Source organism: Lontra canadensis, unplaced genomic scaffold, assembly GCF_010015895.1.
Source record: "Lontra canadensis isolate GAN:19392208 unplaced genomic scaffold, GSC_riverotter_1.0 scaffold13, whole genome shotgun sequence".
Lineage (NCBI taxonomy): Eukaryota > Metazoa > Chordata > Mammalia > Carnivora > Mustelidae > Lontra > Lontra canadensis.
In genome coordinates, this window is record NW_022631007.1 from 14,385,286 (window position 1) to 14,409,368 (window position 24,083).

Genomic DNA, 24,083 nt, shown 5'->3' on the forward strand with positions numbered 1-24,083 from the left:
TTGCTCTGTAATCCTTGTTCTTATTTTGTTTTAATCTAGGAAGGCAGAGAAAAGCCATATGGCAGATATAATTCAGTTCTGAAATTCTAACTGTATCTCTGTTAATATATTACCCCACCACCACCACCAAAAATAAAGCCACATAAAGACATTAGTATCCGGGGAAGCATGTGATGCTGTAAGCATCAGCTGGGACCCCTGTGAGGACAGCAAATAGACCCGTTATTTGGAGTCTCAACCCCTTATTTGGGGAGCGAGGCATCTCTGCCGCCCAGCTCCTTATAAAGACATCTTCACCAGGGCCCAGAATCCAAAAGAAGGCTCAGAGTGGCACCCCCACTGGAGGTGACTCTTTCCTGGGACAGTGCCAGAGTTCCATCCACCTTCTCCACACGAGCTGGACCCCTCTCCTCCAACTAGCCCCAAGGTTTCTATTTGCAGTCCAGCAAGGGAGCCCCATCAGTGTGGCCCACCTGGCAAAGGCTGGCCCAGCGCCAAAGGCAGCAGCATCAGTCGGGAGCTGTTGCTGGGGCCGTATGGGCAAGACTGGAGGGCCCATCTTCTGCCACATCAAGGCCCAGCAGTTGGGGTAAAAGAGAAAACTTCCCCCAAAGAAGCTTTGTCAGTGTTTGACAGCATATTGAGCTTCGGCTTAGAGTGAGTCCTGTCGGAGACCAGTCCTGATGCTCCCACCTGTCCTGTGACCGCTGGGCCTCAGTGCGTGCTTCCAGACACCTTAGAAACAGCACATACACACAGATGTCACAGTGACCACACTTACCATGACACCACACTTTGTCCTCATTTGTGGCTTCATTATTTCTGTGACTGTGTGCCTCTCCAGGTTGTTAGTCACCCCCAAGCCTTCCCCTGGGCAAAGCACAGTGTCCCAGGTGAATTGGAATCTTGAGCATTTGCACCGGTGGTTCTTCATTGTGTCATGAAACTTGTGCTTTCCAGGGTTGTTGGGGCGACCCTTGTTTTCTAGACACTTCTGGTAACCTTGCCAGTCTCACACCTCTCCTCGAGAGCCTGTGTCCGCCAGGCTGGGTCACAGGGTGTCTTGCATCCATTTGCTCTGTGCTTTAATGATTCTTACTGGTGTTTCATTAAAATTAGCGAGGGTCTCCGCTCCCAGGAGACGAGGCGTGAAACCCTCTCTGGCCGCTTGCATACTCTGGTTTGTCCATCACCTCGAAATGCAGGGTGGGCTCTGCCCTTCACCACCTGTTAGCAGTGACTGCAGGTTCCAGTGATCCTTTGTGTAGTTATTTTAACAACGAAGTCAAATCTGCTTATTCACGGTTCTTCGTATCCTTCCCTATCACAGATGGAAGGAAATATATATTTGTAAACAGATATATTTACATATGATTTGGTTTTTTCTAATGTACAGAAATGCAACTGATATTTCTTTATATTCGTTTTACATACCGTCCATTTACTAACGGTTGTTCTTATTTTTCATAAATCTAAATTACTTGTGGTTTCCTATGTAAACAGTCCTGCAATCCATGATTTTTTTTTCTTTCCAGTGTTTAGGTCTTCTATTCTCTGGTATATCTTGGCCCCAGGGTTGAACAAATGCTGTTACAGTGAGCATCTTTGTTTTGAGTACCCTTCAACTATAAGAAGTGATTGCTTCTGTTCGTCATTAAGAATAGTGATGCTATGGCGACGCCTGGGTGGCTCAGTTGGTTGGACGACTGCTTTCAGCTCGGGTCATGATCCCAGAGTTCCGGGATCGAGTCCCGCATGGGGCTCCCAGCTCCACGGGAAGTCTGCTTCTCCCTCTGACTTTCTCCTCGCTCATGCTCTCTCTCACTGCCTCTCTTTCAAATAAATAAATAAAATCTTTTAAAAGAAAAAATAAAAAGAATAATGATGCTATGGGTTTGATAGGTACTTTATGTCCAACTAACGGGGTTCCCTTCTAGGCCTGGTTCAATTATAGATTTTGGTCATATATCTTTTTCTTATTTAAGTGTTTCCCCCTTCTGATTTGGAAGGTGCATCTTTTGCTTCTTTTTTTGTAGAGACTGACCCTGGTACTCTATCATGTGTGCCTAATGCTCATCCTTCACGCCCTTACAGACGAGTACGCCACCCGATAACACATTGGTTCCAGTGTCCTCTCTCTGCCAGCCTGTCTCGGGTACTTTGAAATGAGACTTTATTCTCAGAAGTAGTATCTGACACAGTTTTTGCTTAGATGCATCTACATCTCTTTTCAGCTGTTCACCAGTCCTTCCCTGGCGCTGGCTTGTTTTCTAGACACTTCTGAAGCGTATTTGTTAGCAGCTCCTTCAGCGAGTCTTGGTAATAGACTCTTTCTACTGTTTTTTTGTTTTTTTTTTTTCCCACATAAAATATGTTCCACTCTTCTTCGGAGAAGGTTTTCCAGGCTCCCACGCCTTGACCGACATTATTTTCTTCCAGGACTCAAGGGTATTATGCCTCCATCTTGCAGTTTTGGTTGTTGCTCTTGAGATAATCCATCATCCATTCCGCTGCCATTTTTTTAAGAGCAGTCTGCCTTTTCTTGCTTTGTGTTATTATGGACCCTTTTTTGTCTTTAGTTTTCCATGGTTTCGTAAGCTTCTGGTATGGTTTTTCATGGCTGCGATCCTTCCTGGTTGATGCTGTTTTCCCGGGTTTAGAGCCCCCTATCATTCACAGTCCCGTGAGGCACCCACCATCTACCCAGTGGTCAGGTATGCATCCCACCTTCCACATGCCCCATCATTTCTGTTCCACAGCGGCCTCACTGTGTCCTCTGTTAGTCCCTCTGTCGTCCGGCTCTTCACTCCCCCACTCCACCCCCTTATAGCTCCTCCTTCATCCTGTCGGGGGCCGGGGGGGGGGGTGTTAACAGTTATCATTTGAATTTCCAAAAGAACTATCCTTTTTTCTGATCTGCCTGATCAATTTTCATGGTCTCCTTTTGCCTGAAAATTTAGGGTTCCATTTTTTGTGTTTATACATTTCAAGCATAGTTACTTTAAATTAGGTATCTGTAATCCTTTTACTGTCCTGTTTCCTTTGTGATTAGTGTCTTTGGTATTGAGTTCACATGTGGTCAGTCTTTGTGGAATGATTTCCTTGCAAGGACATGCCAGGAGCCTAGGAGGCTCTACAAAGACAGGGCCCATGTCCCCTTCCCATCCTGATTGCTTGGTTGGGGGGGGGAGTCACTCGAGGTTCTCTCTCCCACCTTATTATGACCACCTTGTTTGTCATGCCACCAAAGGTGTTTGCCCCTTAGGGTGGTGCTTACTTGTAGGCATTTAGCTCTCAGTGCTCACTGTTCTGGTGTCTGAATTCCTGGGGCCTCGGGGAGGGGGAGAGAGGGTAGGCTGGGAGATTGGGCTGTCGGTACGATAAAAGTACATTTTGTGGAGAAGCCCTGCACATGTCTGTCCACCATATTGCAGGGCAGTATGGTTAGCAGAGTGTGTGGAAGCCATGCCCAGGTTTTTGCTCCCCTGGGAAGAGCCTGGCACACAGTCATCACATGATAAACTCCAAGCCAGAGCCAGGGAAGCAGTCAGCTGAGGGCCAGAAGTAAGGGATGCAGAGAACCCTGCAGAGCAGGGAGTTCGGTAAACAATGCTGTAACTAATGAGATGGCCATGGGAAGAGAGGAGAAGGTGGGATCTGGGTGATTTTGAAGGGTTATGGCAGTTTGGTTTCATGCATGGTAATTAGATGTAAGGACAAAATATTTAAAGAGTATCTGTGGGCATTTTTTAAATTCCACAAATGATTAGATCTGGGGGTCAGAGCTACAGATCTGAGAATTGTCCACATATATCAAAAATGACTGTCTATGTTTTGGAAGGAAATGAACCCTCAGAAGTGGTGAGGGGTTGGGGAAGCCATGAACTAAACCTGGGGTATATATTCACTGGTGGTCGGCAAAGGAGGGCTGGGGAGGAGGAGAAGAAGCTGTGATTTATAAGCTAGAAAGAAAATCCTGAGCCTGGCAAAGCAATGGCCAGCGTGCTGAGCTGCAGCCCCCCCTTCCCTTAGGGCAGACATTGCTAGTTGAGCGTAGCACTCATTCTCAGAAGCCTGACGCCAGCCTTGGGACCCTCCACACAGAGGCCTGGCTGCTGCTCAAAGCTATCTGTTACAAAAAAGTTGAAAAACTGTCCTGCGTCCCTCCCGTAACGAGTAGAAAGGGCCTACAGGTCATCTCTGAGAAGCTGAATTTCCTCCAGGCTCCCTCTGAAGAGGACACACAACAGGGGATTAACTTCTCAAGGGTATGACGTCCCAAAGTTGGTTGTTCATCTGCAGATAGCTCCGACAGGGAGAGAATCTTCTGCAAGTACAAACAGGAATGTTGGGTGGTATAGAATACGCTAGAAAAGGAAACTTGTGTCCAGTATAAGTAGCTGGAGAAGACAAGTGGTGGGATTGACTTTGGAAGTGATGGAAAAGCCCCAGAGGAGATGTAGCAAGAGTTCCATTTGGATATTTGCAAGAAATGAAGTCCGATGTTCCTGTAACTGCTTAACTGTGTTTATTCCCACAAGCAGATTTGGCATACACAGGTAAGTTCTCTTTACATAATTAATGGGACAAAGCCAGACTCTACTCCAGCAGTTGAATCTGAAAGTCTGGGCTTTGCACGAGCTATGACGAGTGTTTCAGTGGAGAACTCTCCATAACAGCTAAAACAAAACAAAAAGTATTAGTGCCCCTGTGCCACAGACCCCATCAGTGTGTGCCCCTGCACCACAGACCCCCATCAGTGTTCTCACTGCTTTGTGCTGAATCATCTGAGGTTATGCGTGCACTCGTGCCCCCTAGACGATGTCTCCTGCGTGCCTGAACCCTTGCCCCCCTCGTGGAGCCTGGCAGTCACACACCCGAGGTGTCATCAGTGGAAAGCAAGCTCAGTTCTTTCCCTTTGTTCCAGGGGAGGTAGCCAGTGATTCTGGCTAGAAAGCTTTGTGGCAGACCAGTGATGCATAAATTTAACTGAGAAACTAGTGGTTATAATATTTTTTCCCCTGATAGGTTCAAAAAATCCTGATCAGGGGGAACTTTTGTGGTGCATTTGAATTTCACAGATTAAGACAAGTGTGAGCCTATTGGGTAGATGTAATCAACAGTTGTCACATTGCACCGTGAATTAGCAAGTTTTTCCCAGTGGCCTGACTATGACTTAAGTTGTTCTTTCTTATCTCGCCTACCAGTTCACTGGGGTGGTTTTGCATAACGTACATGAATTCAGGATACTATCTTACAGAATTCAGTATAGAAGAGATTGTAATTTATAATGTTAGGACATTAAACCCTGTGGATCAAGAAGCTAGACTTTTAAGAATCCACAGATGTAGTATCTCAGCCAATAATTGCAAGGTACAGTTGTGGGTCAGTCATGGGAGACCTATTTGAAAATCACAGTGAGGTTTTGGGTTTGTTTTTGTTGTTGTTGTTGTTGTTTTAAGATTTTAGTTACTCATTTAGAGAGAGGGAGAGGCAGAGAGAGAATCCCAAACAGACTCCACACTGAGCCAGGCCTGACATGGGACTCGATCCCAGGACCCCGAGACCATGACCCCAGCCCAAATGAAGAGTTGGACACTCAGCCGACTGAGCCACCCAGGCGCCCCCACAGCTAGTTTTTAAGATGAAAATCCCAACAAGGCCGTCCGTGTCCAAGGGCATCCGGGGTGGAGGGGGAACAGACCCCCTGCCTTCCTCCCCCTCCACCCTGTTCCATAGCAGATCACTTCTCTCTTCTGTGTAAGCACAGGGGTCATTTGTTCTCCAGCTCAAGAGCACGGTAGATGGGGGTAGGATTTCTGATGCCCCCTCACTTCTGAACTCTCAATCACCATCTCTCCAGAACTCAAGTCAGAGAGAGTTAGGAAGTGTGGCATGCTCGCCTACCACACAGGCAAGCATAAGACAGCCCCCACCCAGACCCCTGCGTCCTGCGATGCCTTCCAGAGGCCCTGCCCTTGCCCCTGAAGGGGCATACCCTTCAGCCCTTTCCCCGAGCTCTGCCAGTCTTCTCCACAGGAAGCCCAGCTTTTGGCCCCTCTTGGTGGGAGGGGCTTCAGTTCAGCCAGGGCCATGCCTGACCTGCACTTGGCACCCGCATCCCACAATGCACTGCATCACAGGAGCTTTGAACAGTGCCAGGAAGCCGGTGGGAGCACTGGACCCTCTTGTCAGACAGATGTCCGTCGCGTTACCTGAGACCGGGTGCATTTATAGAAGGCCTTCAGCAGTGGCTTGGCCCGTGGACATACCCACCTGCTCTCCTTCCAGTGCTATTCAGAGTTGGTTCCAGCTCCCCGGGGGACTGAGTTCTAAAATGGAACATGGAGCACAATACCGTTATCATCAGAATGCGTATAGATGCTGTGTAAATGTGGCGTAGCCTTGTTTCCAAGGCAGTTCGAGCTCCTTTAGGGAAGTGGTTGCCCAGAGCTGGCTGTGCATTAAGAACGTTCCGGTTCCTGGGATCGGGTGGGAGGGGTCTGTCCACCACAGTGGCCAAGGCTGCTCCTCTCCTGAGACAGGGAAGCAGGGAAGGATATGATGTGCAGGATATCCTCCTCGTCTCAGGGCTGAGGGATTCCAGGGAGGCAGGGCTCTGGGAGAACAGCCTCGAGAAGGGCAGGACTGACCTGCGCAGCAGGGAACTGGGCAAAGGTCAGGGGCTGGAGGTCAGGGGCTGGGAGGGCTGCTCCGGAGCCGAGAGTGTGGAAGATCGGGGCTTGGTGTGGTGGATGTGCCTACATGCAGGTGACAGTGGCCACCTAGGCAGTAGTCTGCTGGGCAGGTCTCAGTGGTTCTCAGTATGACTAACAGCTGCTCACAGGGCGATTGTAACACAGCTGCTTCACAGTCCAGTGCCTGCAAACTACAGTTCAAATGAGACGTCGTGACTAAAACTCGAGCTCGAGATCTCTCCGTGGTTGTTGGTAACTCATCATGCTGCTTTTATGTGGTGCCCCTTCCGTCTCCGTGGCAGTAGCGGGGCTAGACAGGAACAGAGAGTCTCCCGTGGCCCAGGCTGTGTCAGCCTCAATGGCACATGTCACTGAGCCAATATGTAACACTGTGGAGCGGGCGGCCTTTCCCCGCAGGTTAAGGGTACGGAAGTGAGCCTCGGAGGAGTCAAGAATCTGTCCACAGAGCCCACCATGGCAAGTGGTAGAGCATGATTTGATTGCAGGTCCCACCCTTCCCTATGCAGATGGTCACCCCAGTCGCAGCCGTGATGTCGCCTCAAATCACCTGGAGTCCCACTCACTTTCCAGGCGGGAGACAATGGAATGAAAGCCTTCTTCACTGAAACCGGTCTCCTGCCGATAAAGAGCAGAAACCCCCAGGTGTCCCCGTTTGCCGTTGGTCAGTCTGTGGATCTTCACGCAGGTGCCTAAGAGAAATCAAGACTCGACCCTGAGATCAATGCCATTAACTGAATTTTCACTCCCACAGATCTCTCAATGGTGCAGTGAGTGACCATGTTATTTTCCTGAGTGGCTTCCTCTGTGCCCAACACAGAGACCCGGACATCACACACTGATTTTCATTTTTCCTCATCCCCCGAGCACTGATTGAAACCCGGCTAAACCATGCTGGCTTTAGGAACCAAATCTTGCGTGTTTGGAGGTCTGTGGATTCAGATCTCCGCTGTGCAGTCGGGCCGTCCTGTGTGCGCCGCCAGCCCCATGCAGGCGCGATTGAACCCAAAGGCACTTTTATGACCGAGGACGGGCAGAGGGGCTGCGATCTCATGAAAGCTAAACTCTTCATCCCCACCACTCTGTGTTTCAGAACAAGAGGAAAACTTTGAGTTTATCATTGTGTCCCTCACTGGCCAGACGTGGCACTTTGAAGCCACCACATATGAAGAGCGAGATGCGTGGGTCCAAGCCATCGAGAGCCAGATCCTAGCCAGCTTACAGTCATGTGAGAGCAGCAAGAATAAGGTAAGACCCTTAGCAGGCTGCCCCCCGAAATCAAGAGCCACTGATCGTTAAAGGGAAGTGGAGGCCCAGAGGAATGCCCAAGGGAGGGGAAGCATCATATGATGTGTGTGACTGACAGAAGCCACTTATTCTTCCGGAGTGAAAAGCTAAATAATTGAAAAGAATGAAAAAACACTTTGTGTCGATACGTATCCAGTATGAGTATCCTAGCCTAGCCATGTTCCTGTGACAGAACATCCCATTTTACATCTTGACTCTCTCAACTAATCCCAAAAAGAAAGCATTGACCTTTTTGTGGTGGGTGATGAGATCTTTTAAACTCTTGTGGCTTATGCATTGACATTTACTTTGTTTTAGGCAGAATACACTCAGGAGAGGAGAGGGAGACTTAAAAGATGCACTGTTCTCTTCTCACAAATGCACAAAATTCAAACCCATGTCAAGCTAGAACACTGACTCTTGCTGCGGAAGTAAAGGAAAACAAAAGGCGCGTAGATGAGTCTGTAGGGCATCGGGCTGGAGGTGGGGGGTGGTGGACAGCGTCCATTCTGTAAACTGCTGATGAAGGCCGCTGTGTGCTTTATTCAGTCATCAGAGGTGATTCTTTGCAGTTGCTTAGCCAGAAAAACAAAACAAAACAAAAAACTGTAAGCTGCGTTTCCTAGACCACTGCTGGGGATGTTCCCATTATGGCTTTTTTCTCAGTCGTTGCTTCGGTAGGGTAGATGCTCTCAACCCCTTTTCTGGGACATTATAAAGTCTCGAAGAACATTTTGATTTTTTAAACTATGATCAACCAGAAAAGGAGAGAAAGAGCATTGCCCACCAACCTGCCCCCTCCGTTTGTGACCATTTGAAGAAACCTCTGCGCCTGATCCCTGCTCAGCTTAAGAAGGGAGTCTGTCTTTCAGAAAGGTGGAGTGTCTTACCTTATTACCCTCTTTAACCAGGATAAACCAGACCACAGCCATTGTTACTATAATGTAATTTGCTTCTCCTCTTTAAAGATGTTTTATACCAGGGTGGGGAGGATCACTGCCTTTCCTTTCCGAGAACCTTGGCTTTACTGACTCACATCCACAGATGGGGCTTCTGAAGCAAATGCAAGGAAGCTTCTGGATCTCCTCATGGACGGGGATTGACGACACATATCACACACAAAACATGGGACTCTAGTTTCAGAACAGGAGTGGGGAGAGCGTGTGGTCAAACAGACAAACACATCCTCCAAATCTTATACACGATCATGGTATCTTACGTCAGACTCGAATCCATGCCACACTCTCCAGATTCAGGAAGACCTACATCTCCTGTCTCCTGTTTCCATGTCACGCCCTTGCTGGACTCTTCCCAGCTCTTTGGGAGAACAGACAGCATCACTCTGCGCATGACACAAACACCTGCCTACAATACTGTCCCCTTTCCCTCTGTCTACCAGCGCTCTCCCTTGGAGGACTCATGAGCACCAGGGAAGACAGACTCCTACCTGTTCCCCTGGGTGTTTGCTGAGTAGGTGTCAAAGTCTACATCCAAGGAGAAGCTGCAGGGAAAACACTCACAAATGAGTATGAAGTCTAAGGAATTTTTGGCTGCTTGTGGATAATGCAGGCATGGGCATACATATGCTGTAAGAGTCAGACAGGTAGACAGACAGACACATCCCTTTGTGTGCACATACTCCGGAAGCCAACATAAGTTGTTAAGTACACTTTGGATACTGGGGTATCCAACCAAAGGGGAAAAAATCTTAATAGTGCAGTTATGCTGATTAGATAATAGATACAAATAAATTATAATTTATGTTAGTAAGCAGTCGGTTGTTCCACATCGAACAGTTTGACATGAGGTGATTCAGTTTGTGAATTCTGACATAAAAATCCAGCTTATTTTAAGTATCCTCTGATACTTGTTGCGTTTAACCATTATTAAATGATACGCATTGTTAGCCTTTAGAAACAGTACCTGTCCTGGGGTGCCCGGCTGGCTCAGTCAGTAGAGCCTGCAACTTTTGATCTTGGGGTCATGAGTTCGAGTCCCATGTTGGGCATGGGTTTACTTAAAAAATAACAATAATAAAGTTAGCTTAAAAATAGTACATACCCTTGTACCTAGCACCTCTGCTTCCAAAAATTTGCCATCAGTAAGTAATGACGAATGTAGGCAAAATTTTAGCAATAAGTGAGTTCTTTACAGCACTATTTACAGTGGAGAAAAATTGGAAACCACCTAAATGTGCACCAAAGAAAACTTCAGAAAGAAATTCTTATAAGTGGCATGAGATGCAGCCACTCAAAATGATGACATGGGAGAACGCAAGGTGGCATTGAGAAGTGACCCCGTGTCTTTAGGCTAAAAGCACAGGTTCCAAAGCAATACAGGCTGGCCTTTTTTTTAAAGTACATGTATGTATACAGGTGTGCTTTTGAAAACAGGTTCGAAGAATAGATATCATAGTGTTGCTAAAACTGAAGCATGGATGATCACATCAAAGCTTATAAATTCTTAAGTTGTTCTTTTCTCCCTCGGGTATTTCTTTAACTTGTAGAGAGAAGAGGGTTAAGTATCAGTTTAAGAACCAGTGGCCCTCCTTGCCCTCCACCCTCCTTAGTGACTTTGTTGCTAGAGCAACTGAGATACTGTTAATGTGAAAAGTGCATCTCTAAAGCATGAAGTGTGGTGTGGACGTGGTTTCCTGCTGAGGAATCATGAGATGTGTCTCGTGGTGCTGATTAAGCCCTGACCCATGGCTCATAAGCAGATTCTCTCCCCTTCTTCCATCTTCAGAGCAAGCAGACCCGACAGGGCATGCTAACCACTTCCATCCCCCAGGTGGCGGTTGGTCTGTGTTCACTCACGAATGATCCAGAACTTACCTCTGTCCTCATTCCCAGCAGAGTCCCCTCGTCTAACAGGTCTTAACGCAGGGCACACAGCGTTCTCTGGCAGTCATGCTTTTCCCCAAAGACCTAAGAAGAGGAGCGGCTGCTTCAGACCGTCCTCATCCTAAATCTGCTGACACACAGTTTGGCTTTGCCCCGATGTTGCCAGGCGCTGTGCCAGTGTCTCCCGGGCTTCTCACCTCTTGGCTTTTTTTCCTCTATGCCCAGTCCCGACTGACGAGCCAGAGTGAGGCCATGGCCTTGCAGTCGATACGAAATATCCGCGGGAACTCCCACTGCGTGGACTGCGAGACCCAGAGTAAGTCTGGGCGGGGGAAGGCACACAGGAGGCGGGGCGGTCTGGTGACACCCAGGGCACAGTGGACCCATGTCAGTCCTTTGGCACATAAGGTTTATGATGTGACGTGATGACTTTTAAAGAACTGAAATACTCGTGTTTGGATTTTATTTGAACACAGTACCCTGCACTCAAGCCTAGGTTTGCCTTCTGCCTCAGGCTTCCTGATGAGCAGTGGTCAGGCCAGCCAGGGGTTCGGCTGTGCGCCCAGATTCGGTGCCATATCCAGAAATTAACCTTTTGCTCCATCAGTGATCATATACTTGTTTGCTTTTTCATAAAAATGCAGCACAATTGTTAATTCCTGCCCAAAGATTTCTGGGGTCGGTTTTTTTAAATTTCAAAATCATATGTTCTGGATTTTGGCATCAAAGGTGTTTATTTTTTTAATGTGAAAGTTACTGTACACTAAAGCCTCTGATTGAACGGATAGACTTCATTTTGATTGCTTCGTGCCTTGGAGTGACCCAGTTTTACTTTGTGCTTCCTGCTGTCCAGCACAGAATACAAGGTTTTGACAAGAGGGAGATCCAGTTGAGACCAAGTGAAAGTCACTGTCCCCAGGCTCAAGTGTCACCTGGGAATCAGAGGCATGTGATGTGGTCCTGGAGCCCAAGCCCAGTGGGCGAGGCAGAACCCAGAGACCACAGAACCTGCCACCGTGGAGAAGGGCTATTACAGGGCACACAGCAACTCAGGAAGACTTTCTGCAGGAGTTAGTGTTTCGAGGGGCATTGGAAACTCGTAGGATCTGAACAGGTGGCTGGAGGGGTCATGGCATCAGGGAAGCAGTGAGACATGCACCTGCTGCTCAGGTTGGAGGCTTGTTGGAGCCAAGGAAGGTGAGGATGCTAAGTGGGGAGAGGTGAGGATAATGGAGTGGGTGGAGGGTGAGGATGCTAAGTGTGTTGGAGGTGAGGATGCTAAGTGTGTTGAAGGTAAGGATGCTAAGTGGGTTGGAGGTGATGATGCCAAGGTGGGGGAGGTGAGGATGCTGGACTGCGGGAGGTGAGGATGCTAAGTAGGTTGGAGGTGAGGATGTTAAGTTGGGGGAGGTGAGGATACTAAATGGGTTGGTACTGAGGATGCTAAGTGGCAGGGAGGTGAGTAGGTGTACGTGCTAAGTGGTGGGGAGGTGAGGATGCTGGAGTGGGGGGAGGTGTAGGTGCTAAGTGGTGGGGAGGTGAGGACAGTGGAGTGGGGGGAGGTGTAGGTGCTAAGTGGTGGGGAGGTGAGGATGCTGGAGTTGGGGGAGGTGAGGATGCTAAGTGGAGAACGTTAGAGCCTTTATCTTCATCTGTAAACACTGGAAACTCCTTTGAGTTTCAGAGCAGGAGTGAGATGAATTCTAAGCTGTTCTCGGGGAGATTGGCCTGGCCGTCCCATCTCCTGTGGATTGGAACAGAGCGGTAAAGGGAGGAGGAGGCCGCTCTCGGGGATGGTCACGTAAACAGGAGGAGGTAGGCACTAACTCAGGTTGTTAGATGAAAGGGAAGTGGGGAACCCCTCTGAGAAGCCACTGTGCTGTAGGGCAGGAGCAGGAAGGGTCACCAGGCCCATGTCTCTGGTCCCCAGGGGAGAGAATGGGTCTCTTCTTCAGGTGTCTTGACAAACTTCTCTAAAGTATCTTCTTTTGTTTAAAGTTTTGAATTTTACTTTCAAAATGTATTGTGAAAGAAGTTATAAGAGAGTACTTATTAAGTGTGTAAGTGTGTTTTTATCAGAAAGTTGTTAAAGTAAGAATTTTTAAAGCTGTTAGAGCCTCCATTAGGAGAAGCATCTACAACTGTTTCCACCATACAGCCGGAGTCCCTTAGGGACGATTCCGTGGCTCACAGGCTTCATGGTATGAGCCACACTGGAGGTCAAGAGTCCCTTCTGGGAGCAGGTAGGTTGCTCGAGTGCTGAGGTGTGGGGTCAGGGGCGTGGAGCAGTGGGGAAGGGAGACTCCTAAGCAGATATGCAGGGATGAAGGGAGCGGGAAGAGGCCAAGGGTGACAAGTCCAGAGAAAAAAGAGATCACAAGCTCCCATTCCTTAAACACTTTGTCTCCTTCAGGCCTGTGCCAAACCCGCCAGTGCGCTCTCTTTCAGTTCTTATGACTGTGAATGTTGGTGCTGCGGTCAGCCCCAGTTACAGGGGAGGAGACGGGAGTCTGAAGGGGGAGTTATGTATCCAATTCTATATCCTGGGCCACAGAAAGAGTAAGCGGAGCTCGTTGCCTCCCTGCTGTATATTTTCAGAGAATAAGATGGGGGGACAGAGATCAAGGACACCAGAAGGGGACACTTTAGCAAAGACTTTTTGTTTTTAAATCAAGATACCCAGTTTTGGAGAAAGTGCTGGGAAAGGCCCCACCCCACACCCACACACTGATGATGACCTGTAAAAGCTCCCTGAGCACTTTGGCAATGTACCTAACAAGCCTCAGGCAGGTGGACGCCCTGCACTCCAGCTGTGTCCTCCCGGGACCAAGCCCATGCAAATGCACAAAAGGCGTAGAAATGTCGCCCAAATGTCGCTTCACAGGTGTCCATCACTGCGCTATTGGCAGAGTAAAGAACCAGAGCGCCCCAATGTGCAAGACTTGAAGAACAATTCATGGTGACATCTGCTCAGTGCAGTAATATGTGCAAACTTAAAGAGTGATGGTAAAAATTAATAAAGTTATATAAAAAAAATACATATTAATTGAGATGGAGAAACTTTATAATGCATTGGAAATGACAAAGAACTTAGGCAGTAAGTCAAGGAAACCGTAGTGAATCATTTCAGGAATTTAGGCAGAAAAGATCTGTAAGGATGCACTCCAGAACGTGGACCCCACCTCTTTCTGGAAGTGGTAGGGCGTGGTGATATGGGTCGTCTAATTGTTGTAGAATGGGCACTTGTGTCTTAGGAAATTGGATGTTGAGTAGCCTGTATTTCAGTGTGTGCAAGTACACGCACACATTTGTCAGTGTGTCAAACTTTAAATGTAAGGTCATTTACATTGGTCAAACATGAAATGGTCAAACATTAAATGTAAGGAGAGGCTCTGTTTTCTGGGTGTTGAAGAAACGGGGTCAAGAAGAGGTTGCTGCTTTCTACAGGGCCCCAGAGAGCCTGATTTCACCCAGGGACCTGGTCCTGCCTGCATCTTCCCAGGGAGGGCACAGGACACCTCTGCAGCCCCCAGCATCACAGCTAAGAGGTCATCCCTCATGCTTCTAGAGGATTCTGGCAGGAGGGGGTGGGCCTGCCAGGCCACAAACGTAGGGGATGCTTCCTTGGGTTCCAGTGGGATCGAGGCTTCTCTGTTTTGCTGCTGAAGCCAAAACACAGGAAACCGTGTCCTGCCCTCTGCCTACAGGTCCTGGGAACTGGGTCCAGTTTTTGGTCCTTCTTACTGATTAAAGGTCTTTCTCTTTTTTTTTGTTTTCTGGTTTTGTTTTGGTTTGGTTTGGTTTGGTTTTTTGAGAAAGACATTGGGAATAAGAAAATGACTTTTTAGAGTCCCAGATGGCTTGGTGTTCTCTGCGGAGAGAGGATCAAGTTAGGGGAGAGTGGCTGCTCTCTCGGCCACGATGGGCAGCATGCTAGTAGAACAAAGGACACACTCCTGTCCTCCACAGCGTTGCTGGGGACAGAGACGGCAGTTGGCTCCAGCACCAGCCATGAGGGAATTAGCCGATAAAGGAAGCATTCCAACCCCAAGAGTTGTTTTTCATAGAAAGTACGTAAGTAGACTGTTCAATGAACAGAAGCAAGAGAGAGTCTTGTGCATTTCTTCCACGTAAATATGCACAGATAAAAAATAAGTTGACTGTGATTGAAGTGGGTGGTAGTTCCAAAGATTTTCTTTCCTTGTCCTTTGTACTTGACACCTGTCTTTAAACAAGCCCAGTACTGTTATCATTTTAAAGGTATCTTTAGAGAGGCTTGCGGGGGACTTGAAGGTGTGGCCCACCCATTGGCTTTCTGTCCACCTGAGAGCAGGGCCCTTTGCTTTGTGGTCCTGTGTCTGGGGATCATGTGGGAGGAACTCTGGGCTCCAGGTGCCACAGACACCTCTCTGGATGATTCCCCTGGCTTGTGAACACCCCCCTCCCAGTTCAGTTGTGTCCTCTTGGGGCTGGGGGGAGTAGGGCTTGACCATTTCCATGACATGTGGGATTTGGAGCTGTTGGACCCCACCCCACCCACCCACCCATCGTTCTTCCTGAGAATGTGCCAGATAGCCGGGAGCAGCTTGTCTACACCTGGTAAACTCCAGACCAGGCTGTGAGCTTCCTTAGTTCAGGGGGCCCATCGGTGGAGGGAGGCAGTGCTCCAGTGAGTTTGGAGAACTGTAGCAGCTGTCCCTCGAGGAGCTGCAGCCTTCAGCCATCCGTGCTTCTGGGAAGTCCTACCATAAAGATAAGGAACATGGCCCAGACCGATCAGACGGTGGGAATCTTTGTTCAGGGAACCTGCTGCCATCTCTCCACCGGGAACATGTTCGGGAAAGTCCATCCTCCAGAGCCCTTGGGAACCCAAGAGCTTAGAGCCCTGGCATGGTGGCTGCCACGAGGCCTGACCTGCATGGACAGACCCGTAGAGGCGATGCAGCCTTTCCACCGCTCCAAGACCCCTCGTCCATGATGACGCCCTCCTACTCTTCCTGGGCAGAGCTGATCCCTCTCTCGGGCTGGTCCCCGCTGCCCTGGATGGCAATTAGGGGCGTGAACTCCTCCCACCATGTTGTAGTGATGTTGGGAGCAGCTTTGCCGGCGTCCCACTGGACGTCTGGGACCCTGTCTTATGTATCTTTATGGACCCCAGACCTGCACACAGTAGGGGACTCTACTCCCCTCTCCCTTCCCCAGTCTCTAGACGTCCCAGCAAAACCCGTAGTGGGAGCACATCAGCCTCTCACTTCTGTTGCTTGCTTTCTCCAATAGGCATAAAAAGAAACTGCAGATTATATAACTATATATTTTTAAATTACAAACAAATTATGCAGTTATATCTGTAAAGACATCCTTGGGGCTTTGCCCACATGTTCCCTCAGAGAAGCCTTCCCCAACCACCACTGGGTTGAAATGACACACGTGGGTCCATCTTACTCTTTCCCTAGCCGGGTTTTCTCATAACACACACTTCCCTGACACCTGGTATGTTTTTCCTGTCTGTTCCCTGTTGGTCTGCCCCATGGAATCGAAGGCCTTCGCTTAACCCTCAGGACAGGCCCCACGGGGAATGAGCATCATTAGCCTCGTATCCCAAGTGAGGCCTACAGCGCAGAAGACGCTTCAAGGGGCAGGTGGGCAGGAGGGTTTGTGCCTCCAGGCTGGTGGGGTCACTGCCCTGAGACACTGGAGATAATCCAGAGCTTTAAGGCCATGCTGGACTCGCCTGTAGGCCTGATGTGGCAGCCCAGGCTGCAGCGCCCGGAGGCATCCTGGTGGGAGTGAGTTGTGTGACTCAGCAGTGTCCCTGGCAATGTGGGGATGCTGACAGCTGTCAACACCTTCTCACCTATTGGGACAGAGGTGAGGCTATCCCCCCCACCCCCTTCGGCCCAGTGCCCGTGTCCCTGCAGCCACTGGTCTTCCTGAGGTGATGGAAGGTCATAGCAACACTTCACCTGCCCACACCAGCTCCCACCGGCCGCTCTCAGTATTTCTGATTTCCGTGGAGATCTGCATGCAGTCTTTGAAATGTGTCCTGCGTGTGCCATCCTCCAGGGGATACCGCACCAGGCTGGTCTCGGAAGCTTGGAGGGGGAGGGGCTAAGGCGGCACTCTATGGAGTTCCAAACCAGGGGTTGGGGTCATCGGGGTCCTATGCCCATGGGGTAACTCAGAATGGTTGCAGAGGTGGGTGGAGCTTGGCGCCTACTGAGGGGATCTTTCCACAGTCCAAGTGAGTGGCACAGGGGCAGCGGGGACAGAATGTAGAGCTTTCACCCGCTGTGTACCATGATAGGTGGGGGTGGGCACCTGGGCCTCGTGGCATCCTAGTGCGTGGGCCCCACCTCCCGCCAGCCCTGGGGAGGGGGCCTCTGCTCTAGTTGGGCTATTCCTTCATTTGCCTGGAACTGGCTCCCTGAGGTGGGCTCTGCGGAGTCGTGAACGCGAAGAGTTTGGTACCCCTGGCTCTGCCCGACACAGGGTGGGTTTTGCAACATGAGGCACATGTGTGTGAAGGTCTCCCAGGAGCAGCTGGAAGGCTCCCATGAGGAGGTGAGCTGTGTGCTGAGGCCAGCAGGAAGAGACGGTGGCCAAGCAGAGGGGCGCAGTGTGTGGGGGTCAGGGAACTGAAGGGCTCCTGAGAGACACACGCACAAAGACAGGCTCACTTCTGATCCTGCTGGTCGGGATTGTGGGTCGGATCCAAAGGCCAGAACGCCAGTTGAGAAGGGGCAGGATATGGTCAGATGCACCGAGGAGGCCACAGGCCAACATGTAGAACACAGGCTGTGGGGCATTGGAAGGCGAGACCCCAGATGGGAGGCCGCTGCGTCCTGGTGGTGATGTTGGCATGCACCAGGGCGGGAGCAGTGGAGACAAGGAGGAGATGAACATCAAGACTGAAGTACTTGGTGATGGGCTGAGGGGTGATGGAAGGATCAGGCTCGATTCCCAGAATTCCAACTTGAATAACTGGATGAATCTGTGCCATTGGCTGGGATGGAGCTGTCCCTTGGAGGAGACGATGTTCAAGGGCAAAATGTCGATGGGGAGGTACTTGCAAGATTTCCAAGTGCAAATGTATGGTGGGCATTACAGGTTCTATTCGAGAGAGAAGCATATCCATGTTCACTCCTGAGGTTGGCGGTGTCTGTGGATAGTTGTTAGCAGTTGGATCATACTGGGATCCACAGGTTAGGTAGAGTTTGCTTGGAAGAGCGTGTAGAATCAAGAAATGAGCCTGCAGAGTCCCCTTAAATAAAGGACAGGTTCAGGAGGAAGAATTGGGAAGGAAATCAAGTTGGGGATCCAGACAGGTGCTAGAAAAATCCAGAGATGGCATTGACCAAAAAGCCGTCTAAAGGCAGTGTTATAAGAAGTTTCCAGAGGTCAAGTAAAATGATGGCTGAACACCATCCTGATCTTGCCCGTCCTGATGACACTGACTGCCCAGCTCCAAGGGGAAGTTGGGGGTGGGGGGCCAGGCTGGGATTGAGAGGTACAGACTCAGAGGTGGCCAGTACAGGAGTTGGGCTATGAAGGGGCACAGCGGGGGTGTTCCGCAAACTGTTCACCACCCCACCCTCTTCTCTCACCACCCCACAGGGCCCAGGCCAGCCCTCCACCATGTAGCCTACCCTCCGGCAACTGCTACGGCCGACCTCTTCCTTCCATGCCGCCTATGCATTTATTCCTCCAACTCTACTCTTCAGCGTGTAGTTTGCATTTCCTTATTCCGTTTATTTTATTATTATTATTTGGGACATATGTCTCCTTTTCCCAGCCAGAACATCTCTGAGGCACAGACGTCTCTTCTCCTGTATCCCCCCATGGTATCCATCCCCACCTCCCAGAGTTTGTATTAGATATGAAAGAAATGGCTGGCTGATTTCTGATGAAAGTAGCACAAGGCCATTCCTGGTTTTTTGTTGATTCAGGTGTACCTGGAGTAAATCTTGATTGTCCCTGGATGATTTAAGCCTTCCTTGCATCTGTTGGTAGTTAAAGCCATTGACTGTCCTGGTGAGCCCTGTCTTCACAAATCAGCTGCAGATTCCAGCACGAAGCCAACCTTGGGCTTGAGTCCAACATCTTCAGAGCTGCCAGCCACTTTCACACAGGGAATGATCCAGCTCAAGGGATCCGGTGGTATTCTCTGAACTCATTTGTTCTCCTTGGTGTGTTATTACAGCTTAAAGCATCACCATTCATTCTGCAGGTCAGGGTTGATCCAGCTGGGTCATGACCTAACCAGCGGACCCTACCCGCCATCTTGCCAGCCGTGATAAATTCTTCCAATGGTTGCCCTTACGTAAGATCACTGAAAACCATGTCTTCATGGTAGCATGCCTGCCTTTGTCTTTGAAGGTTGCAAACATGTCCATCATATGACTAATGAAAACTCGGATGTGCCTAGAGTTGCAGGAATGGCTGGTTACGAAGGACACTGTAGCTTTGGAAGTCCTCTTGAGCATTCCCTCACTCTCCCTCTGTGAGCAGCCGTTCTCCGTGGATGCCAGGTCACATACAGTTATTTCCCATGTGCATTGGTGCTCTCGAGGGGGTTGCTCTGGAGGTGTTAGAACATACATCTCTGTGTCCAACCCAGTGCCTTCACCTGTTTGTCATATGGGAAATCCTACGCTTTGGCTGAAGCTAGGTTTTTTTTAAAGGCATCCCCAACATGTCAAACCTTTCAAAATGCCTGAATCAGCATGGAGGACTGGCATGGGCCCCCTGATTCTAGGGAGGGATGTGAACATCCCTTCACACCGGATGTGAAGTCCGGTAACAGGCCTTTTTGTTCTGAGATGCTGAGGGCAGTTGGAATGAGTGATGATGGTCTGATGGTCCTCTTCCCACAGATCCTAACTGGGCCAGTTTGAACTTGGGAGCCCTCATGTGCATCGAGTGCTCAGGGATCCACCGGAACCTGGGCACCCACCTTTCTCGAGTCCGGTCTCTGGACCTCGACGACTGGCCCATCGAGCTTATTAAGGTGATGTCATCCATTGGGAACGAGCTGGCCAACAGCGTCTGGGAAGAGAGCAGCCAGGGGCGGACGAAGCCCTCACTGGACTCCACAAGGTAGGGACGTGGGCAGCTGTGTGGCTCTGGGTCCTTCTGCCAGCAGTTCAGCCTCGGGAAGTGACCTTCATGACAGCCTCCCCACAGCCACCCTGGCGACCTGTAGGAATGCTGAGGAGCCGGGCCAAGGAAACGTCTGTTTTTAAAATTGGTTTTCAGCAGGCATGGATAATTCAGACTCCTTAATTTTTTATGTTTGTTTTTAGACCTTGGGGATTCCTCTCCCCCTCTTAGAAATGTATTAAGCTTCCAACCTTATGAATATATCACTTTAATTAATACATTTCTAATAGGAGTAAGCTGTGCTGTGAACACTAATTATGAATTTTTGATTCTTTAATTTTGTGATTCTTCTGTCTTTGATAAGCATCTCCTCAGTTGGTTTCCCTCCCCACCCCCACAGACCCACAGCAAGCCAGTTTACAGTAGTAACACAATATATTTTATTTTCTAAAATATATTTCCAACACAGTTAATCAGCCAAGTATGGCGTAACGTATGGTGACTCCTCATTAACGTTAATTGTTACCCAGTGTAAAAAACGCATTTATTTTGAGCCCATTTATTTTCTCATTTTTCATTTACAGCTATTATAAACCGTTTTTGAGTACACATACATATTTAATGTACCTAAGAGGTGATAAAATGGCATGTCTTCCAAGAAAGCCTGCTTCACAGAGGCAGAGTGGGCCATTGGGTCCCTGCAGCTGCCCCCAGGAGGAGGCGCTCATGGTCGCATCCCCCACTTCCTGGGGGTGGTGGTGGCAGTACTCACTTTACGCTTTTACTTCTCCTGTGTGTGTGTGTGTGTGTGTGTGTGTGTGTAGAGGTGAAGGGAGAGAAGGTCATTAGCACCTTTTAAATTCCTCTGGCTTGTTTTGCTGGTGATGAGACAGCGTGAGAATCCACACAGCCATCTGCGGTCGGGCCCCACGTGATGCCTAAGAAGTCGGTTTCGTCCACTAAGCCATGATCCTGTGTGAGGAGTCAGTGGATTTTTTTTCATGAATGTTGAAAAATGAATTTGTGGTGCCCCCTTTGGTTCACTTTAGAGAATGAAGTTGGTGTGTTAGGAACCTACTCTTCTCGTACAGTGTCCTGTGGGGCAGGGGCAAGGGGAGCAGGAGCGCCCAGAGCCAGCCTGGCATCGCCTCCATTTGCTGGGTGAGCTCGACCACGCAGTACCCATGTAGGCAGCTTTCCTGCAAACTGAAGGAACGATAGGCTCCTTTAAACTCTTGATCTTGATCAAGAACATAGGAATTAACCATCAGTGAGGAGCATTCTTAAAAGACGAATTTGCGTATTAATATCTGTTTTTTCATAGATGTAGTTTCCTCAGAGGACATGTAGGCCTAACAATGAAATAAGATTAGAAATTGGATCAAGTTTCATGTAGGAGTGCAGAGAACTTTGAAATTGTTAGGAAAAACAATTACTCCTGCATCTTACTGTTTTATGTGTAAAAGAAGCATATATATTATTTTTAGTGTCCAGAATTGGGCAAAAGTTTGTTTTTCCATCTGTCATAATTAGCCACCATTTAGAGTGTTTAGGCAACCAAGACAGGTGTTGATATTTTTAACTGGTAAATATTTTATAAGAATCTCATCTTCATTCCTAAGTGAGGGTTTTGTACGTGCAGGCACTTGACTCTTCTAACCTGTGTATTTGATCTGAGCTCTTGAGTGCATGACTTCCTCTTCTCTCCAGCATTATCAGGGGCTTCCTTTCCCACAAATGGGGTGATCACAGCAAAGTCCCAGCTCTCCGTGGGTCCCATTCGCTGTCCTAAGGGGCTGTCCCAAGTGGCAGTGCTCCCCCCTCCCCCCACCCCACCACCACCCCCCGCAAAGGCTGTGGTGACAGTGATGCTGGGTTACACGGCAGTTCCAAAGAACATGAACCTCTTTGAGAACTGAATGTTTCCTTGTGTCTTAGTTATTCTGTCTGGCAGTTTCGTTTTTAAATTAATATTCAGCAAATAGTCACTGAGCACTTTCTCATAGAAAAGAAGTAATACGTGGTGATTATTGCCCCACAGCAATTGATGAATGTTGATGAATGTTCTCGGGGCCACAGCTGAGGGTGCCAGGACTCGAGAATTCATGCATGGGAAGTTCTTAAAACCACTGTGCTCCGGGGAGGTGTCACTGGCCAAACAATGTCTGAGCTGGACTGGACTTGAATATGTGGGGCAATGTCTAGGCCTGGGCAGTGTGGCGTGCAGGGGTGGGCGTGGCCCAGGCCAAGTCCGGCCCACAGGAGAGTGTAGAAACTGGGGAGTCACCAGCCATGGCGTGGGACCTCCAGGTAAATGAGGAGGGGTAGGGGCTGGTAAGGCCAAAAGAGAGCAAAGGCCTGGCTGAGCCTTTGAGCCAGGGGTGTAATATAATAGTGACTCTGGGGTTTGTGTGTTCACGTGTGATCCGCCTGTTCCCAAGAGGACTAGAGGCAGCCAGCAGCATTGCTGGAAGGGATAAGATGAGGCAGGGAGGCCCATTGGAAGGCTGTGGTCCTGGTGGAGCCTATGAAAGCCATAAATGCTCTGTCAAAAATATAAAGAAGCAACTCAGCTTAATAGCACAGCAATAATTCAGAAACCCACCATCTTCACTACCTCATGCAGTCTCCTCGAACAGAAATGAAGAACTCCAAAGTTTGGGCTAGAATTTCCGTGTGGAATTCAGTCTGCAATGTGAGAATGGACAGGCAGCCTGGATCCTGCCTCTCTGAGACAGGGACAGACGCCCCCCTCCCAACCACTCCCTCTGGTCTCTCTGCAGAATCTAGGATTGTTAGTACAAACAGCTGGAGGGGTCTTTTAATGTGGCCCTAAGGTAATACTAAAAAGAAATATTTTAATAAATTTTTATTTCTATCCAAGGAAGGGCCAGGTGCCATATATCTAGGCTAATTCTTTGGAAAAGGGCCCAGCTGTTTTCCCGAGAAGCTCAGTCCGTTCCATCTTGTGCGGGAGATTTGTTCTGACAGTGGCACATAATTAGAAATGTGCCGTTCCTCCCAAACACACACACACAACCATGGAGAGGTTCAACACAGCGATCCTCCTCCAAAGAAACATCCAGTCTCCTGAAACCACCTCTCATTGGTGTCACCCAGGCCCGCGGGTGAGTTAGGAAAACAGGCGCCTTTGACCAGCTGGCTGGCCTTCTGCTTGTTGTTCCTGCACCCCTGATTAGGGCAGCTTCGGACGGCTCATAATGGGTTCCAGTGATTCTCAGCGGCCCTGAGAACTGCCGTTCAAACTTGAGCAGCGTCATGATCAATCGAAGCTGACGGCAGTGAAGCAGTATTGACTTCCCATTCCTAAACCGGGGAATCATTAGTCAAGAAAAGCATCTTTTAATTACTCCCAGGAAGAAAAAAAAAATCTTTTTGGATGGATTCTGCAACAACTGCCATTTTTTTCCAGTGCATTCGATATTAAATTTATTGTCGCAGGAGGGGAGAGGATGCCCTTCATCCCCCGTCAGTGATGGAGGTTTATTCAGAGAAAGGAGCCTGGTAGAGGATATCGATGGTACAACAGTTAACTACAGCTGGGGTGGAATCAGAATCCCCCTCTCTAATTGCTATTGATGCCATTTAAGCACACACTTAAAATATTGATTTTAAATGGGCATGCTGAAGCAGGAGAGCCGTGGTGACAGCGGACGGGATTTGCTAGATCCTAGGGGCTAACACAGGGGCAGTGGGCTGTGTGTGGGGGTGGGGGGGCGAGGGCTTCATGATACATAGCACATGAGTGTGCAGGGGCTTCATGACACGTAGCACACGAGTGTGCTGGTCACTCCGTGCAGTGTGTTGTGTGCATTTGGACGTGGGGCCTGGAGCAACCAGGCAGGGCCCTGGCTCCCACATTAGGACACGTGGAACCATCGGGCCAAGTCCCCAAGCTCGCTGTGGCCCCTTTCACATCAAGGAGTAGTGCACTCAGAAGCAGAGACAGCCAAACTGTGAAGAGCATGTTTCTTGAGCGAGTGAACGAATGAGTGAGCGGATGGGGGGACACAGGAATGGGGCCGCGTGGAACCCACATGCCAGGTGCTCCTGCTGCCTCAGGGCCGGGGGTTGCTCGCTTGTTCGTGCATGAAATCGGGGCTGCGCATTTGCAGCA

General features: G+C 49.2%; 1 protein-coding gene across 8 annotated transcripts in view; it reads left to right on the forward strand.

The window, feature by feature from the left end:
- Positions 1 to 24,083, forward strand: part of AGAP1 (ArfGAP with GTPase domain, ankyrin repeat and PH domain 1) — a 505,060-nt gene that overhangs the window by 427,960 nt on the left and 53,017 nt on the right. For all 8 annotated transcript variants that reach the window (XM_032857552.1, XM_032857553.1, XM_032857555.1 and 5 more), the window contains 3 exons: positions 7,810 to 7,964; positions 11,072 to 11,162; positions 19,720 to 19,942. In XM_032857552.1, coding sequence (XP_032713443.1) covers positions 7,810 to 7,964; positions 11,072 to 11,162; positions 19,720 to 19,942 — 469 coding nt within the window. The remainder of the gene's footprint in view (positions 1 to 7,809; positions 7,965 to 11,071; positions 11,163 to 19,719; positions 19,943 to 24,083) is intronic.